Source organism: Ochotona curzoniae, unplaced genomic scaffold, assembly GCF_017591425.1.
Source record: "Ochotona curzoniae isolate NIBS_2020 unplaced genomic scaffold, NIBS_Ocur_1.0 contig_2210, whole genome shotgun sequence".
Taxonomy (NCBI): domain Eukaryota; kingdom Metazoa; phylum Chordata; class Mammalia; order Lagomorpha; family Ochotonidae; genus Ochotona; species Ochotona curzoniae.
The window spans coordinates 33,782,128-33,799,582 of record NW_024465369.1 but is presented as its reverse complement, the minus strand read 5'-3'; the positions used below and the strand labels follow the sequence as shown (position 1 = coordinate 33,799,582).

The window sequence follows — 17,455 nt, the reverse complement described above, 5'->3', positions numbered from 1 at the left end:
TCCTCTCTTGCTTGAGCCCAGGATGGCCAGAAGTCCTGCAAAAAAATCCCAAACTGAAGGCCTCCCTCTAGGCTCTGCTTCTAACTAAAGAACGAGAGAGCAAGGCCAGCGCATCTTCCTTCCTCTCCAGTGGTCTCACGCAGTCACTGAGCTCATCCCCCTCATGCAGAGCAAGCACAGGAAGCCCAGTTAGCCACACAGTCCCTGTCACAGCTCTCCACCTGGCCACTAGAATGTGGAAGCAGCCGCAGACACAACATAAGCAAATGTAAGCCTGGCTGTGCTCCAACCATAGACGCTGCAATTTGAATTGCAGATAAATGCCACGGCCCCCAAATCATACTCTCGATATATTTTTTCCACCATTCAGGAACCGTAAAAATCACGGTTAGCTCAGGAGATGGAGGGCTGCCAGATCTGGCCTACAAGCTGCTGTTTGCCAAGCTCTGAACTGTCATGAGGAGTGCTGGTAATGATTCATTGGACATATGTGAATGCGTGTGGCCCTGGCCCTTCGTAACACTCCCTTAGCAACCACGGCAAGTAGGACCTACAGAAGGGCCTTTAAAGTCATAGCTGACAAACTGAAAACCAAAGGGGCAAAGCATTTTCACTACATTTCAACAATAGTACACTTTTTTTTAAATGACCTTGCAAGTCCTTTAACTCCCCAATAGTGGGAATTGGGTGCCATCACTGTCCAGGAAAAAAAAATCATGTGATCCATAAGGCATTAGAAAGCCTGTTTTGACCACATGTCCTTGAGGCTTTTGTAAAGTCAGCATATGCCCCAAAGTGTCTGATGTCTCTCTGGCTTTAAGGAGAGTCTTCAGAGACCCTCATCACTTCCACCACCGAGACAGGGGCTGCTCCTTGCCTATGTGTCTGAGCTCACTCCCATTGCATATGGGACTCCTTGCAGACTTCCCATTACGGCTCTTCTTTTTGCTTCCAATGCTTAGGTTTCTCTGCCTTGCCAAACACAATAGTTGTCACCTAAATGATGTGTGTATTTGAAACATATTTCCCAGTTACATTATCTTCCCAGTTAGAAGGTCTCAGAGTCATATTCCCTGCTAGTGCTTAGAAATTTGCTAGGTGTGCTTTTTCTTTTAAGATGTACTTATTTTTATTGGAAAGGCAGACTTATAAAGAGAAAGACAGACAGAGAAACAGATCTTCCAGGCCTGGCGCGATAGCTCAGCAGCTAAAGTCCTTGCCTTGCATTCGCCAGGATCCCATATGGGTGCTGGTTCTAATCCCAGAAGCCCTGCTTCCCATCCAGCTCCATGTGACCTGGGAAAGCAATCAAGGACGGCCCAAAGCTTTGGGACCCTGCACCCGTGTGGGAGACCCGGAAGTGGCTCCTGGCTTTGGATCGGCATAGCATTGGCCGTTGTGCTCACTTGGGGAGTGAATCATCGGACGGAAGATCTTCCTCTCTGTCTCTCCTCTCTGTCTCTCCTCTCTGTATATCTGCCTTTCCAATAAAAAAAATAATAAAAATAAAATCTTAAAAAAAAAGATAAGAAAAAAAAAGGACAGGCATTCCTGTATTCTGGATTTGATCACAATAAAGAGTTTGTAGCTGGGAAGAAATCTGCAAGGATCGCACCTTAGGGCCTTTGCTGAAATTGCTCTCTCCATCTTGGACAGCCTCCCTAATTTTTTACCATTCCCCTCACCCTCTAAGGTCCTAGCAAGAGCCTGTGGCTGCAGCCCTGGCAGCCTAATAGCTCTCTTTCCCTCTGCATTCCCAAAGCACTTTACGCATCTCCACTAAAGCACTCACCATGGCATCGCAGTTGCCTGGTTATGCAGCTGTCCCACCACCAAGTCTCCATCTTGCAAGCCAATAAACAACCCTCAGTTGTTAGCTGCATCCCCAACGCCAAGCAGAGAACCCAGAATCAGGTGCCAAGATGGCATTTCTCAGAAACATTAAGCACAGTCTCCTACAAAAGAACTTCAGCGAGGATCACTAGCCAACTGCCACCAGTTCTCTTGCTCGGCATCTCCTCCTCTCAAAAAAGAGACAGGGCTGGCTCCACTGGCGGTTATCAATTGGTTCAATTCCCAGCTTTGGCTCTTGACTAAAACCACCTGCTAATGCAGACTGTGGTAGATGAGTCCAGTAACCGGAGAGCTCGCTCTCCTATCTCTCCCTCTCAAATTAACAATCTAAGTAAAAATGCATCCTCAAAGCACATCTCCAGGTTTCTCTAATAACGAGCTGGCCACTCCTGAAGTCGCAGGAATGCTGGTATCCACACAACAAAGTTCTTCTAAGACCACAAAACAGATGACCTTCATGGCACCTCACAGCCTCCAAAGTACCTTCCCCTTGGTTGCCTGATAGTCCGATCCACATTTTTGAGACACCCAAGGAACTAAAAGTGACATACTCAGAATGGGAACAGTAGACTGACAATCTGGGCCTAAGACCCTTGGTGTATGCATCTGTCTCCTCACTGGGGCTCCACTGGTGCCAGGCTGAGTGCCTGGGGCAGTTTTTCTTTTTCCTAATATGCATGATACATGGTGGCATTCGATTGTGGCACATGTTTTAAACATCCACCACAAACAACATCATCTCAGCAGATGCAAATTATAAAAAGACAAGGGCATATATACTCAACTTGTGTTAGTATTATTCTACAATTTTTGGTATAAGTACTTATTGACGGGTTTTCAGCAAATTATTGATAGCTTCAAGAAATCACACAGCCTGCATTTCTACAAATAGAAAAGTTATCTAGTTATCTAAAATTTTCACTCACAAGGCAGCATTGCTGCTTCTAGGTGGAATGCAAGATCCTTATTTCTGTGTGTTTTTATAATTCATCTTTCCTAAACTATTAGACTGCCTACCGCCTTAGCAGGTTCTATAGTTAAACAAGCTCATGGTTCCTCTACTTAATTTTGTATGTTTAAGCATCACTTCAATTCTCTTTCTATTTATTGCATGAAGCATCTAATATTAGCACATAACATTTTAGACATAAATGTGGCTCTGCTTGCCAAAAAAAAAAAAATCTTGCTACTGTGGCAATTGAAAGTCAAGATTGTTTTTCAGATATAGTAAGTTATGCGAGTGAGTTACATTTGGACTTTCTCAAATAATTATTTTTTTTAGCAAAGGCCTGTAATGGTAGAGCTCACACAGTGTGTCTCATTCGAGGTTTTCCGTTTCAATCAGGCTACAAGCGTGTTGATTGAAATTTTTTTTCAAGATGGCAGAGCACAAAGTATCTCACGCAAGTGCAAAGGGAGAGATCAGGACAGCTGCAAGTCTGACTCCTTCCTGCTCCCAACTGCCAAATCCAGAGGCAGCTCCCTCGGCTCCATCGCCCACCCAGTCCTTCAAAGTTCTCACACATCATCCGCTTTTAATCAGGATAATGCACCACAATTGCTAACATACTGTGTCATGTTTACTGCTAACCCCACAATCTGGACAAACAGAAAATTAGGCTGTCATAGCCTGGGACGACCGCAGTCTCCATGCAGCAGCCTGCTTAGAGGGTGGTCTTCAGAAGTCACACACTCCCTAAACTGAGCACCGAGCAGCCACCTGGGTGACCTTGCCAAGGCAGACCTGGCGTGAGCAACTGCCCGCGGGGGCAGAGGGCTGTGAATTTCAGCCTGGGACTTGACAGCTACACTAGGTGCCTCACACTTGGCTTCCAGGAAACAACAACAAAAAAGACAATCTGCACCTGTCCCTTCACCACGTCTTAGAACTCAAATCACACTTGCTCTGCTCCCGTTGAGCAGCAGCAGCGGAGCCGGCGTCTCTCTGTTCTGTCCCGGTGCCAGAAGAAAAACCAACCCCCATCTGAGCTGAGTGGCCACGGGACGGGGATCTGAGAGCCTGGGACCCCCACCCAACCCCACTGTGCTACGGTTCCCCCCCCCCCAGATGTAATAACCTCATGCCCGTGCACCCCACCAGAGCTCAGGGTCGGTGTCTTCTCGCCTCCGAAACTCGGGCCGCAGCCCCTCCCCCACTTGGGGGACCCTGGCCACCCGCAGCGCGGCCACGCTGCGCCCAGGTACCACGCTACAGCTCCACGCATAGTGCCCGCGGCAGTGCGGGCTGGCCCTGGGTAGGGGTCCAGCACCGTAGCCCCTGGCCCTAGCTGGTGACCCTGCCCGAGGTACCTCTTGTCCAGGCAGGCGATCCACTCGGCCGAGGAGGAAGAATGGGCAGCGTGCGCAGCGACCATGTTGGGCAGCAGCAGCGCGCCGTGTCCCCCAGCTGCGGCGGCGACCTCCCGGGCTCACTCTACCTCTGCCTACACCTCCTCCCGCCCTCCTGGCGACCAACGCGCAGCTGACGGGCCCGCCCTCCCAGCGGGCTCCCTGCAGGCGGGTGGGAGGGAAGGGGATCGGAGGGGAGGGCCCAGGCACCCGCGGAGCTGAGCTCGCTGCACTGCGGTGCCCGGGGTGGGTGGGGAGCCTGCGTCCCGCCCTCCAGGGAGGGGGGGGGTGACCCCAGGAGATGGCCACCTGCGACAGGTGCCCGCCTCGTTCCTGGGAGACCTGGGCCCCACCCTCACCTCGGGGCCTCCTCCGAAGCCAGGGCCAGAGGGCAGGTGTCACAAGAGGAGGGGATTGGGCGGTGGGGGGGTGGGGGGAGGAGGAGAGAGCCAGTGTCTATATATTTTTCATACTGCAAATGCCACTAAAATGGCTGCTGCCTCTTGGTTTCCTTAGAAACCCGCTCATCTTCCCCTGCAGCTGTCAAAACTTGCTGGGTTCTTTGCTCACCTGCGCAGCAGCCCCTCTCTCTCCTTACAAAGAGATGGAGGGGAGGGCTCTGTGCTCCCAGGGTTGGGACAACTCCATAGCTCTGCACGCGGTGTGCACGGGACAGTTTCCTCCCGAAACCTGAGGAAAAGTCTGCGGCAGGATGGGCACCACAGCAGGCAGCGGTGGAGCGGGCAAAGAGCAAGGGGCAAGCAGGCCAGAGTGGCCTGAACCTGAGGTTTCCAGGAAGTAAGTCACGGTCCTTGGGCAGCTGGGGGTCTTAGAACGTAGCTCCCGGGGTATCACAGAGGCTGGCCTATTAACAGGGTGGTCTCCTCCATCCAATCTCCTTGCATACAAATACAACAAATACCGTTCCTAGAGGTTCTTCAGTCATACTCTGCTGGGAAGGTTTCTTAGGGACTTGGGGACAAATTCCACCTGCTGGACAGCTGCCTGGACACCTCAGCTGTCCGTGTGGGAACAGAATAGGAGGGAGAGGGGCAGGGCTTAGCTTTCCCACACATCCCCACTCAGGTGAACCTCTGGGTTCTGGGAGACCAGATGAGGAAAACAGCAGGTGCTTTCTGAGATGCTTTTAATCAAGGACTGAAAAGTGAAGTTCCTGCACCCCACCACAAGAGGGTGCCATGTCCCCTTGCACCCTTGCATCTCCCGCCATGCTCCGGCCAAGGCATTCAAAATATTACAGCACATCAGGATTCCCAAAGGCATGCTTTGACTGTGACTTTTTGCAGCATCTGGAAAGCATCTCCCATAGGTGTTAGCTTTTTTCCATAAAGATGTCAGCATCATTAATGACATTTCAGGATCACTGAAAAGTCTCCTCAAAATGGCTTTCTTCAGAGAAGGTTTAGAGGAAAGATGATGCAAACGCCTGGCCATTACCCAGAGGTGCCAGGGCTGCCATGGCTCACACCCAGCACTGATGACAGTCACTTCTGCTTGAACATCTGCGGAGTCAGATACCACACAGTGTTCTTGACTCAGGATATTCCATCTGCTAGTTTATCCTACATGTGGCCACTGCAACATGGAATGGACTAAACCAAAATGAAAAGCCTCTTCTTGGTCTCCCAGAGAGCACGTGTGCCATCCTCCCTTGCTCTTCCTATGAGAGGGAGCTGAATGGGAAGCAGAGCTTGCAGGACTCGAACCAGAGCTCATTTGGGATGGCTTCACAGGCAGAAGCGTTAGTCACTAGGATTCATGGTCCTTTGGGGCTGGGTTTAAAGAAGATGCTGATGGGGCCCAGTGGTGTGGCCTAGTGGCTAAAGTCCTCACCTTGAACGCCCTGGGATCCCTTAAGGGCGCCAGTTCTAATCCCGGCAGCTCCACTTCCCATCCATCTCCCTCCGTCCAGCCTGGGAAAGCAGTCGAGGACGGCCCAAAGCTTTGGGACCCTGCACCCGTGTGGGAGACCTGGAAGAAATTCCTGGCTCCTGGCTTCGGATTGGCACAGTACTGGCCATTTTGCGCTCACTTGGGAAGTGAATCATCGGACAGAAGATCTTCCTCTCTGTCTCTCCTCCTCTCTGTGTATCTGACTTTGTAATAAAAATAAATAAATCTTTAAAAATATATATATACCATCTGAGAGGCTGTGGGAGTGACAGCTGCTCCACTTCAGTCCAGCTCCCTGCTTATGGCCTAGGAAGGCAGCAGAGGATGGCTCAAGTCCTTGGACCGCTGAACCCCTGGAAGACCCAGAAGAAGATCCTGGCTCCTGACTTTGAATTGCCTGAATTTCAGTTGTTGCAGCCATTTGGGGAGTGAACCAGTGAATGGAAAATTTTTCTCTCTCTCTTTTTCTCTTCCTTTCTCTCACTCTCTCTGTCTCTCCTTCCATCTTTCCAATAAAAATAAATAAACGTATTTTTTAAAGTGTCACAGCATGGGCCCAACACTGTAGCCTAGCAAGTAAGTCCTCACCTTGCATGCGGTATGATCACATATGGGCATTGGTTCATGTCCTGGTGGCCCCACTTCCCATCCAGCTCCCTGCTTATGACCTAGGAAAGCAGTCAAGAACAGCCCAAAGCCTTGGGATCCTGTACCCGCATAGGAGACCTGGAAGAGGCTCCTGGCTTCGGATCAGCACAACACTGACTATTGCAGCTGTTTGGGGAGTGAATCAACAGATGGAAGATCTTCTTCTGTGTCTCTCCTATCTGTATGTCTGCCATTCCAATAAAAACAAATAAATCTTTAAAAATAACAATAATAAAATAATTTTTAAAACACTAATAATAAAAAAAATAATGTCACAGCAAACCCAGGCACTTTGATGTAAGATACTAGCATATTAGCTATGAGGCTTAAACGCCCACTTCATCTGCAACTTTTCTTAAAAAAAATGTTTACAGGCAGAGTGAAAGAGAGAGGAAATGCTCCCGAAGCAGCTACGATACCCAGGGCTGGGCCAGGCCAGAGCCAGGAACCTGCGACTGCATCTAGGATCCAAGGATCCAAGGACCTGGGCCTTCCCAGGAGAATTAGCCAGGAGCTAGAACTGGCACGCCAAATGGGGATGCCAGTATTACAAGGAACTGAGTTTCCGGATCCTGGCTTTGGCCTGGCCCAGCACTGGCTGTTAGGGGCCAGTATGTGTCTGTATCTCTCTGTGTCTTTAGCAAATCAAATGAATAATGAACTTAAAAAAAAAAAAAAAGAATGCCAGTTCATGTCCCAGCTGCTCCACTTCCCATCCAACTGCCTCCTTGTGGCCTGGGAGAGCAGTAGAGAATGAGCCAAGGCCTTGGGACCCTGCATCCATGTGGGAGACCTGAAGGACATTCCCGGCTCCTGGCTTCAGATTGGCTTAGTTCCGCCCATTGGGACCCCTTGGGGAACAAATCAGTGGACAAAACATCTTTCCCTCTATACCTTCTTCTCTCTGTATATCTACGTTTCCAATGAAGGTAAATAAATCTCTTTTTAAAAATTACCTAGTCCCAGACTCTTACCACATGTGAAGTAAAGGAATTAATGGTGTTACATGTGAACATGGAATGTGCCTGGCAATTAACCAAAGCATCAAGCACATGGCAAGTGTTCAGTAATTTTCTACTGTTGCTTTAGTTCCACGAGAGAATGTACGTCCTCTATCACAGCAATCTGGCAATAAGTCACTGAGATCACTTCCTTTAAGACTTCATCAAGTCTGTGAAGCTCAAGTTCTAGCCATGAAGGACACAAGTCGTGGTCTCCCAGTGAAACACAACAGCTTCCCCGTGGCTGGCTGAGACTTCATCTCACCATCTGCGCTGCATTCACTTTCTGCCTACGACTGCCCTTCTTCCTACAAGAGCTTACACATACACACTTTTAGAAAATCATCACAACACACAGATCAACAGTCCGTGAATAGAAGCAGGGTAAGGCCCTGAGCCTTCCCAGTCTGGAGAATTCTATCATAAACTGGGTATACAGGGAGAATCAGATGCACCATGTTACAGGCCCCGCACTAAAAACCAAGTTATAATAACACATTTGTCATTCCTGCTGGCGACATCACCAATTCCACTAAGAAACACTTCTGCTGGGGAGAAGTCCTAGAAGCAAATGTAATGCTTTCTTTAACTGTCCTTTCCAACTTGCTTGGTTGCGGGCAACTCTACCTCTCATTGGATATGGCCTTTCCTGGCCACTTATAGGTAGTAAACAGTATTACAGCCTGCCACCACAATGTTCAATTGAACATTCAATTGGTCCTTGGCTTGCAAGGACCTGTCCTAATAAGCCCATCACAAATTGAAAATATCACAAGATACATATATTATACCCATAAACCATCAAATAGTATAGCCTAGTCTAATCTATCTTAGACATGTTCAAAATACTTACCTTTTAAGCCTATCATTAGACAAAATCATTAAACATTAAGTCTGTTTTATAAGGAACCATTGGATATCTCTTGTACACACAGACATGAGATGTGAAAACACAGAATGCAATACACAAAACAACCAGCGATACAGCACATGGCAGAGTCTCGTTGGTTGACCCCATGATGACAGGGTTGATTGAGAGCTATACTCACTGTCATTGCCCAGTGTCACCAGGCTGAGATCACACCAAAACTCAAAGGACATTTTCTATTAAATGCCTATCACTTTCACACCAAAGTAAAGTTGAAAAATCATAAGCCAACCCATGTTAAGCTGAGGACTATCGGTATGACTAAATATGCCAACCTTCATTCAGATACAAGAAACCTTTCCTCCCTTCCCACCTAGAGCTGTTCACAGCAGATCCCAGCCTTTCTTCACCTTGCTTAGAGCTGCCCCTGAGTGATCACTGCTGAGATTGATCCTTCCAGAATCAGAAGAGCAGAAAAAAAAAATGGCAAGAAAGAGGGTAGGGAGCAAACAAAAGCTCTTCCTTTCCCAGGACAGATATAAGATGGCACCATGGTTTCCAGGCCTGGCAAGAATGTCAAACTGGCTCTTTCTGTGGGTGAGTTCATGTGCCCTTAGATGACTTCCCTGCTGGACCCTGAACCATGGGCAACCGCCACTCCTCTGGCCCCTTTCCCCTCCCGTCCCCAACCGAGACATGGATGTCCCAAGTCCCCGCTCAAGTGTCTTCCCATATACAGTCCTACCATGTCCTCCTCTCTGTATATCTGCCTTTCCAATAAAAATTTAAAAATAAATCTTGGACGGGAGATCTTCCTACCATGTCCTCTACCACACCACTGATGCCTCCTTGAACAGGATTGAAAGGGGCACACCAAGATGGTTCTCACTTGTGTGTCCTACATCTAGTCCATAGAAACACAGCTGCCCGTTTTGCTCCAACTCAGGGGGCAGACTGATCCTAACAGCACAAGTTGTCCATCCTACCAGTCCCCTCTCAAGTCTCTGGCTTCTCAGGGCTGGAGTCAGACAGCAGTGCCCTGTGTCCCCGACCACAGCTCAACCCTCCTGGGTCGCTCAGTGAAACACCCCTTGTGATGCCCCTGACAGGGTCATCTGAGCTTAACCATCACCAAAAAAAACACATACTGCTACAATTGTCGTTCTATTAAACAAGACGATGTGCACACTCGCTGTCTCCACAGGGAATACCAGAGCCGAGTCCCACACCAGCCCTGGAAATCCGGAGATTGGGAGGCAGTCTCTTGAGAATCTTATCCTTTTTTCTCTCTTGCTCTCAAGCCCTTTAGTTCTTTGCTTTAATCCCAGTGTCAGAAAGTTATACATATTTAAAGTACAATTAAAACTAACTACTGGGAGGCAGGGCTGGGGGCAGTGGGCCTAGTGACTGAGATACAGGTTTGAGTGCCTGAGTTTGAGTCCCAGCTTCAGTTTCTGATCGCAGCTTCCTGCTAATGTGGACTCCAGGGGACAGTGGTGTTGGCTTCTGTAGTGGGGTTCCCTGCTGCCCAGTTCGGGGGACCTGGCTTGGTTGTGACTCAGGGCTTCCATTTTTGCTGTTGTTGGGATTTGTCCCTTCTAATGTAATTGACTTTTACATGCTAACATGATGTGAATTAAAAAGAAAAAACTGAAACTCTGTTTCTTAAACTCATGAAGGAGTGTGAGAATATCTAATATAGTACTGTCCATATTGAAGTTTTAAACATGCTCATTTGTGACATTGCCTCGTTTGAAGATTTTAATCCAGGGCCTGTCACAGAAGCCTAAAGTCCTTACCTTGCACACACCAGGATCCCGTACGGGCACCGATTCATGTCCCAGCTGCTCCCTCCCCCCTTCCAGCTCCCTGCTTGTGGCCTAGAAAAGCAGTTAAGGCTGGTCCAAAGCCTTGGGACCCTGCACCTGCATAAGAGACGTGGAAGGAGCTCCTGGCTTTGGATCAGCTCAGCTCTGGCCATTGTTGCAACTTGGGAAATGAACCAGCAAAAGGAAGATCTTTCTGTCTCTCCTTCCTGTAAATCTGACTTTCCAATAAAAACAAATTAATCTTTAAAAACAAAATATTTTAATCCAAATACAGCTCCCCAACCCAAATAGACAAATCTTCAAATTAAAACACAAACTTTTTTGTGTGTTTATCAAAACCCACGCATTGGGGTTCTTCTGATCAGATATTTTTAGATTATTTATTTCTCCTTTAGAAGGCTTATGCGAGCACAGAGTTTTACTTTTCAACCGAGTGTGAGATTCCTTTGGCTCCCAGAACAGCCCTGCCTAGACAAGGCAATAGTGTTGGTTGAGTAGGAATGAGGGTTGGTGGTGTGGAGACCAAGGCTGACTTGATTTCATGTCAATAGCCTAAAGAACATCGCAAGTTGCATGATTCGGGATAAGGAGAATATCACTGTGTTGCAGTATTAGCCTTAGGCCCACTTTTGCTGTAGAATATCTACTGTGGTGAACCACTAAGCTGCAATTGTTTTTTTTAATACTGAGAGCAAGCCTCACAGTATATTAGTCAACTTAGAACATCTGTACCGTGTTACAATACACATTTTCACATTAATAGGGAAAATTACCACAAAATACAATTTCAAGTGATATAGAGTCATCTAGAATTCGACGCAACATCCTTTCCGTCTGTAATCCAATATGGGCTCCTGCATGGTTCAGACACATATTACTCTAGAGTAGGTTCCACAGAGAAAATAAGCACAAGGGAAGATTCAAGTGGAATCTATAAAAATCCTGACTGTATAACAGAATCATGAGCCAGAACTCTTAGGAGACCTCACTTTTCACTTTGCAGGATGGTAGCCTTACAGGTGCTCAGGAAGAGCTGCCTGTTGGTGGCAGGGAATTCAGACTGATCCTTTGCAGAGGCAAACGTGAGTCAAGAAGCCATGAAAGTGGGAAGACACAATCTTGCAGTTACTCCACAGGGAACCATGCCCTTCCCCTGGGCAAAGCAGGCCAGCTTCTTCAGCTCTACAAGATCATGAAAGGAGAGAGCCCTCCAGGGTCAGCTTTGGCTAGTCTGGTCACGTGGAGACCCTGGAGCCTGACAGCCCCTCGCCTCCTCCAGTAATTGCACAACTCAAGTGCTGGGAGTAGAGCCTTCCCTTCCACAGAATCTGGGCACTGACCTTTTTAGGCCAGGCCTGTCTCTACCCGAGCTAACCCCATTGCCACCTACTTAGCTACAAAGACAGTCTTTTCATTTCTGTATAGCTTCCAAGAGCAAAGAACAGACAAATGTCCTATTCTCATTGAATGCTGTGGTGAGTAAAATGAGATCTGACCAAGTAGACTCAAGTATATGGCACAGCCCACGGGGATTAATACTATAAAGAACATACAAAGATGTTCATGGAAGTATCCTTAGAAATTTAAATTTCTGGCACCAGCATGATGGCTCAATTGAGTAATTCTGCAACTTCAAGAGCCAGGATCCCAAATGGGTGCCAGGTCGTGTTCCAACTGCTCCACTTTCCATCCAGCTCCCTCCTCCCGCCTGGAAAAGCACCAAAGCACCAAAACCTTAGGACTCTGCTCCCATACGGGAGACCTAGAAGAAGCTCTTGGCTCCTAGGTTTGGATTGGCTCAGCTCCAGCCAATGCACCCTTTTGGCGAGTGAGACAGTGAATACAAGATCTTTCTCTCTGTCTCTTCTTCTCTCTCTAAATCTGTCTTTCCAGCAAAACTAAATAGATCTTTAAAAAAAAAGAAGAAGAAATTTAAACTATTGAATCAGTGAAGAGAATATATGTTTCCTTGAAACAATGCCATGAAATCATTAAAAGTAGTCGTTATAAATACTTAGGATATAATAATGTAGCAAACTCTTTGAATTTCTACTACTAACTAGAAAAATTAAATTAAAATTATCATAAGGTGGCATCATTTGTATATACATATAAGAAAAGACTGGAAAGGAAAATAAAAGAAGAGTAATAGGTAAACTTCCCTGTCTACGTTCCATACTTTTGCATGTTTTTATAACAAAACATTTAAACTCACTACTATTATATGTATGTGAAACAGTTATTGATCTAATTAAACTGCATTTCTAAAATGGATTTCTGCAATTTTTCCTGTTGAAAATTCCCAAGCCTGCAGAGAGGACTGGAACAGTAAAAACTGACGTGTCCTAGATTCACCAGCTGTCATGCGCCCACCTCACCTCTGTGTTAGTGCGTGTTGTTTGAGAGTAAGCTGGGTGCTTGTCATCATCTTAAATCCTGCAGCACCTGCCTGCTAACAGCAAGGGCACTCTTCCATCTGTCACAAATATTCCACTCAAAAAACTTGAACTTTGAGAGAATCCTATTGTCTAACAAAGTCTTATGAAAATTCCCTCAATAGACTAAAAATACCTCTTTCAGTCCTGTTCCATCCCTCTTTATGTAAGATTTAAAGAATCCCCATTACATTTAGTGGCTCTTCCTCTTTAGTCTTTTTGGATCCCAAAGGATTCTCCAAGTTTTTAAAGTCTTTCATGACACTGATCTCTTTAACACCTCTATACAGTTATCGTGCAGAATATCTATTGAAATTACTGTTTGTTTCATTATGTTACCAATTATTAGAATTTCATAGCTAACTCATCAGTTTGTATTTGCATTGATATGGTACTCTTTCTAAGCCAGTGTTGCGGCATAGCAAGTTAAGTCTTTACCTGTGCCATCAGTATCCCGTATGGATGTCAGTTCAAGTCCTTGCTGCTCCACTTCCGATGTAGGTTTCTGCTAATGGTCTGGGAAACCAGTAGAAGAAGGCCCTTAGCACTTGGACCCCTGCTACCCACACAGGATACCCAGAAGTAGCTGCTGATTTAAGCCTGGCCCAACATTGGCCATTGTAACCAGTTAGGGAGTGAACCAATGGATGGAAGAGACTCTGTTTATCCCTTTCTATAACTCAGCCTCTCAAAGAAACAACTTTAAAAGAGGAAAGGAGAGGGGAGAGGAGGGGAGGAGAGAGGAGGGGAGGAAAGGAAAGAAAAGGGATGGAAAGGAAGGAAGGAAAGAAATCCAGACACTGAAGAGGCCTTGTAATTTCAATTCCCACAACAGCAAGTTTGAGTCTATTTTGCCTCTTGCCATTTAAGATTTCTCTGTATCAAGGATTTGGTCCATGTTACTTGTGTCCTATTTTCCAGGTCAGTTTACAAGCCAGATAGACATTCTTTCATAGACTTAAGGATACAAAGTCACACTCTTTATGGATAAAATCATCTGCTTAATCACAGCTCAGGTAGGCAGCAGGCTGAGCACCTCCAACATTGCTTTGCTAACATCTCCTGACACCAGAAACGCCCTGGTGCCTGAGCTAGTACAGCAGCAAGGCAGAGAAGTCTATATTTCCCTCGCAACTTGGCCTGTTGAGGCTACTATAAAAGCATAACAATTACATAAATAAGAGCCATGGCAAGAAGCCTGCCTTAACACTAAGTGCCTCTTGCTGAGACTTACAAAGCTCGGTTGTGTTTCTAGCAAAAGCCTACTGAATGCATCCAAGGGTTGGCTGTAGCTCCAGGTGAAATGGAGTTTTCTGAACCCGTACTGTCTCCCTGACCTCATTTGCCCTTGACAGTGACTGTTACTACTCTGCTCCTAGCCTAGGCCCCGCCTTAATTTCCCAACACAGCACTTCAGGCAGACAAGAATAATAACTTGGAGTTAATTAAAAAAAAAAAAAAGGGAATCTCTCCCTAAGTCTTTGAGAAATTATCTTCTCAACTTCCCTCACACATGGATGGTGAGGGCCTAGAAGGATGCTTAGCAGAACTGGCAAACCAGGTATAATCTCACATCAGAATTTATTGTTGAGGTGAGTGAAGTAGACAATAAAAGGAGAAATCTTCATTGCAGTTGGCTGTTCATGGTGAAAAAGTGACCTCCATTTTTGTCACAGCCAAAGTACCATCCTGCACACTAGTGTTCTGTTGCTCACTCTTGACAACCAAAACCACCTTCCTCCTAAGGCTACGGGCCACACCTCAAGTAGAAGAAGACATCGAAAGTTGAGGGCCTGGGCAATGATCCCCCTTTGCAACCACACAAGAATGCCGCTGCACTGAACCCAGTTGGAAGGCCACAATAGAGAACTCGGAAACCCCAGTGTCTTCCAAGATTATTTAAATGTTTTACAGAATCCAAAAAAACGAAAAAATGAAAAACCCAGGGACGGGCCTAGGATGAACACATGCTAACCAAGCAGAACACTGGACCCAGTCTCCTCTCAGCACCTCGCTCCAGCCACTTCCCCAGCTCCACAAAAATAAAGTAGAAATTAAACCTTAAGGCTTAGCATTAAAGATGCCATTGAGAGGGCCAGCATTGTGGCATAGCACGTTGGGCTGCTACTTACCACACAACCATCCAATTCCAATACAGTTTGAACCAGTGATGGAAGAACACTCCGCTCCCTCTTTCTCTCTGTGACACAGCCACTCAAATAAAGCAAACCTAGATGCTGCTTAGCAAGCCCACGTTTTGCATCAGAGTGTCTAGGCTCTGGATCCACCTAATTTTTTTCTTTTTCTTTTTTTAAAATAAGATTTATTTATTTTTCTTGGAAGTCAGCAGAAAGAGAGACAGCCAGACCTCTTCCATCCGCTGGTGTACTCCTGACATGGCTGTGATGGCCAGAGCTGGGCCAGTCTGAAGCCAGGAGCCAGGAGCTTCTTCCAGGTCTCCCATGCAGGTGCAGGGTCCCAAGGCTTTGGGCCATCCTCGACTGCCTTCCCAAGCCACAAGCAGGGAGCTGGATGGGAAGTGGAGCATCTGGGACAGAAACTGGCACCCATGTGGGATACCAGCACTACAAGAGGAAGATTGGTCCATTCGCTACCCTACCAACCCCCCACCTCTACTCTTGATTCCAGCTTCCTATGATCAAACCCCATGGGAGGCAGATTGTGATGGCTAACTCCATGGGTTCCTCCCAACCACGTGGGAATCCTGGTTTCAGTTCCAGGATTCCAGCTTTAGCCTGGTCCAGTCCTGGGTCACCATTGAAAGTATTTGGGAGCAACCCAGAGGACAGGGAGTTCTTTCTCCCTCTCCTGCCTGTATCTCAATTTTACAAAAAAAGCAGAGAAATTGAAAAAAAACAAAAAAACAAAAAACAAACAAAAAAAAAGCCACCCTCTGAACCCATCTGGAATCCTGCCACGGGGTCTGATCCAGGTGGTAGTGCCCATGGGGAAGCTGCTGGCATTGGAGCACTGACTTGTCCCAGCTGTGTGAGCTCAAACATCAGGGGAGAAATACTTGTACGATTAGTTCTGCTGATCACATTACTGTTTCAAGTAACCCTTTTGGAAAGGATTTTATAATTTCATATATGTTCTGACTCAAAAAAATTGTAATTAATGTTTATGCAGCTAGAGAAAATCTAGATTAATTTGTATTTGGATATATTTCCTTTTTGCTTTTATTGATCCATCTCTTCTTACCAGTGTATTTCATTATATTAGTTTACAGAACCCCAAGTTCATTCTTAATAGTCATTAATATGACTCTTACAAGCACTATAGCTAAAAACTAGCCAATTTTTTTTCTAGTTCACATTCTAGCAACAACACCATGTCTACTGATGTATGAACTAATTAAAAATACAAAGTAATTTATCCACCTCATTAGAGGTATAAGGGCCCCTTCAAAAGACTGAAAACGCACATTAGGAAAAAAATATGCATGAATTTCAAAAGTCTTCAGCCCCAAAATAAAAACTTGATTAAAATGATATTCATTTATTTGAAGAGCAAAGAGAGCAGGAGAGGACCAAAGAGGCAGGGACAGGGAGAACGGGAGCGAGCACGTGGGCTCTCCCCAAACGCCTTCCATAGCTGAGGTTGGAGCAGCCGGGAGCTCCATCTGAGTCTGCCACATGGGGGACGTGAAGCCAAGTGCTGAACCATCACCTGCTGCCTCCTAGGCATCCGTGTGTCGGAAGCTGGAATCAGAAGAGCCAGCGCTGGACCGCAGGTTCTCCAACAAAGGGTGCTGCTCCACCCCCAGCCACAGCTTGACTGGCAAGCCAAACAGCAGCCACTGCAGGTACCTTTCAATTGTATTCTCCATGAACTTTGAAATTCTCACCTACACTTCCAGTAATATTTTACTTATATTTAGCAATGAGCAAATTTGATAATGCATTTTATTTTCAATGTTTTCTAACCAATCAATCCAGAAGAAAATACTCAGTTCTATCAATATATGAAACAAATGTCTGGGGTATGTGCATTTATGGTTGCATAAAAGTATTACAGATTTTAGTAAAAGTATCATAGTATTTTAGGAATTTTCCACTGTAAGATAAACTTCTGTGGTAAGGTGTAATGCAAATACGAGTTCAAAGGGAAACACAAACAATATAGCTTCCTGATGTCATAAAAGTTCAGAAAGTCAGATTGTCATTGTTCATGAATGATATGATTTTATATGTACAAAACCACCAGATGTCACCAAAACTCTTAGCTATTAAACAAATTCAACAAAACTGCAGGATATAAAATCAACATATCAAAAAGGCAGTATCAGCGTTCTACACCAACAGTGACATATCTGCACAAGAAACAAAGAGAGCAATCCCACTTCAAATAGCCATACACACGTGCGAATACACACACATGTGGAAACACATGTGAATGCACACATAAATATACATACATGTGAATATACACACGTGAATAAATTCAACACAAGAAGTGCAATTCAGACTCCACACAATCCCTGCAAAAATACTGAAGACATTTTTTAAAGAGCTGTAACAAAAGAGAAGAAAGAAA

The 17,455-nt window shown here is 46.0% G+C and overlaps 1 protein-coding gene across 2 annotated transcripts in view; it reads right to left on the bottom strand.

The window, feature by feature from the left end:
* RAPGEF4 (Rap guanine nucleotide exchange factor 4) overlaps window positions 1-4,355 on the bottom strand; it is a 295,713-nt gene extending 291,358 nt beyond the window's left edge. Inside the window, exon 1 of one of the 2 annotated variants that reach the window (XM_040971724.1) lies at window positions 4,165-4,355. In XM_040971724.1, the coding sequence (XP_040827658.1) occupies window positions 4,165-4,229 (65 nt within the window). In that variant the 5' untranslated portion in view covers window positions 4,230-4,355. The remainder of the gene's footprint in view (window positions 1-4,164) is intronic. The other variant, XM_040971725.1, reaches the window with a different exon arrangement.
* Between the last annotated feature and the right edge of the window lie 13,100 nt (window positions 4,356-17,455).